Source organism: Macrobrachium nipponense, chromosome 7, assembly GCF_015104395.2.
Source record: "Macrobrachium nipponense isolate FS-2020 chromosome 7, ASM1510439v2, whole genome shotgun sequence".
Taxonomy (NCBI): Eukaryota; Metazoa; Arthropoda; class Malacostraca; order Decapoda; family Palaemonidae; genus Macrobrachium; species Macrobrachium nipponense.
Genome location: NC_061109.1, coordinates 36,727,137 through 36,728,626, shown reverse-complemented (window position 1 = coordinate 36,728,626; position 1,490 = coordinate 36,727,137). Strand labels below are relative to the sequence as shown.

The 1,490-nt window shown below is 31.9% G+C and overlaps 1 protein-coding gene across 1 annotated transcript in view; it reads left to right on the top strand.

The window, feature by feature from the left end:
• Positions 1–473: 473 nt before the first annotated feature.
• Positions 474–1,490, top strand: part of LOC135217202 (uncharacterized) — a 20,822-nt gene continuing 19,805 nt past the window's right edge. Inside the window, exon 1 of the mRNA XM_064252935.1 lies at positions 474–631. Coding sequence (XP_064109005.1) covers positions 614–631 — 18 coding nt within the window. The 5' untranslated portion in view covers positions 474–613. The remainder of the gene's footprint in view (positions 632–1,490) is intronic.

The following is a 1,490-nucleotide window of genomic DNA, read 5'->3' as shown; positions in this document are numbered from 1 at the left end:
GCTCAAAAGGCCTCGCACTGGTACTGCTTTGCTTCACTTTCCTCGTGGATATATATATATATATATATATATATATATATATGTTCCTGTGTGTATGTTGGTGTATGCGTATGTGCAAATGTGTTTACGAAAATTGCACACACATGAATAATTTCCCTTTTGCACTTGACAACTATAAGATTTACACGTGTAAATTTATGTGAAGACACACGGATATGCACGTACATATTTCAGCACCGCATAATTCATTGCTAGAAACACATAACAAATATAATTGACTCGGGAACAGCCACTGTTGCTTACAGCAGCAGCAGACGTAACAATTCAATATAGATACGCTAACTTTTATCCTCTGTTTGTTCTCCTTTATGGAAATGCTGCGATTTTTATGGAAATAAATTATTGCTCGTCCCTTTCGTGTAAACATCATCAATTATAATTGGATGTTTTGCTATATGATCGTGAGTTTCCCGTCAACAGGTGAAGGAGTTGCCAATACGGCATTATTCTGGAGTGCATATATACCATGCATCTAGTTTACAAGACCCGCAAAAGAAATCTTTATTCTTGAGATCTGGAGAGCAAGTTAAACTGCAGTAGGTCACTTCAAATAATGGCTTCCTTCTTCAAGGTAAGATATAATGGGGATCTGTGGAATGGCATGTTCACTAGTAAGAGTGCTGTTCTCAACCGGTTTTTAACATTTTGCAAAAGAAAACTATTGAATTGGCGGCTTTGTCTGTCCGTCCGAACGTGTTGTAAATTGGTACTTTGATCATCCATTCTCCAGTTATAAAATTTACCGAATTCCAGCACTCTAGCCTCAGTAATTTTTATTTTATTTATGGTTAAGTTCCATAATCGTACTTCTGGCAGCGTTATGGGTACCAACAACATAGGTCACCACTGGACAGTGGCTGAGCTTCATGGCAGTGGCTAATAGTTTTATTGGCCGTGGCTGAGGCAATCATCGGACAGAAAACTCGATGGTGCCGAAGAAAGTTCAGCGCATGGTTTTACTTATTATCTATACATATACTCCAAAATAAGAATTGTCATATTCTATGCCTCAGCCTGAGTGGTTTCGTTGTCATTAGCGACAGAAAGCTTTCATCTAAGGTGATTGAGTTATGGTTGTCGGCGCTCAGAATTTGAACAATATAGATATATATATATATATATATATATATATATATATATATATTATAGATATATATAAGATATATATAGTAGATATATAGTATAATATATGTATTAGAGATATATAGATATATATATATATATAGATTATATATATGATATATATAATTTATATATATAGATATAGATATATAATGATATATATATATATATCTATATATATATATTTCTTATATCATATTATAATATAATAGAGATATATATATATATATATATCATATATATAGAGAGATATCGATAGATATCTATATATATAGATTATATAATTATATAGATAGATATATATAGAT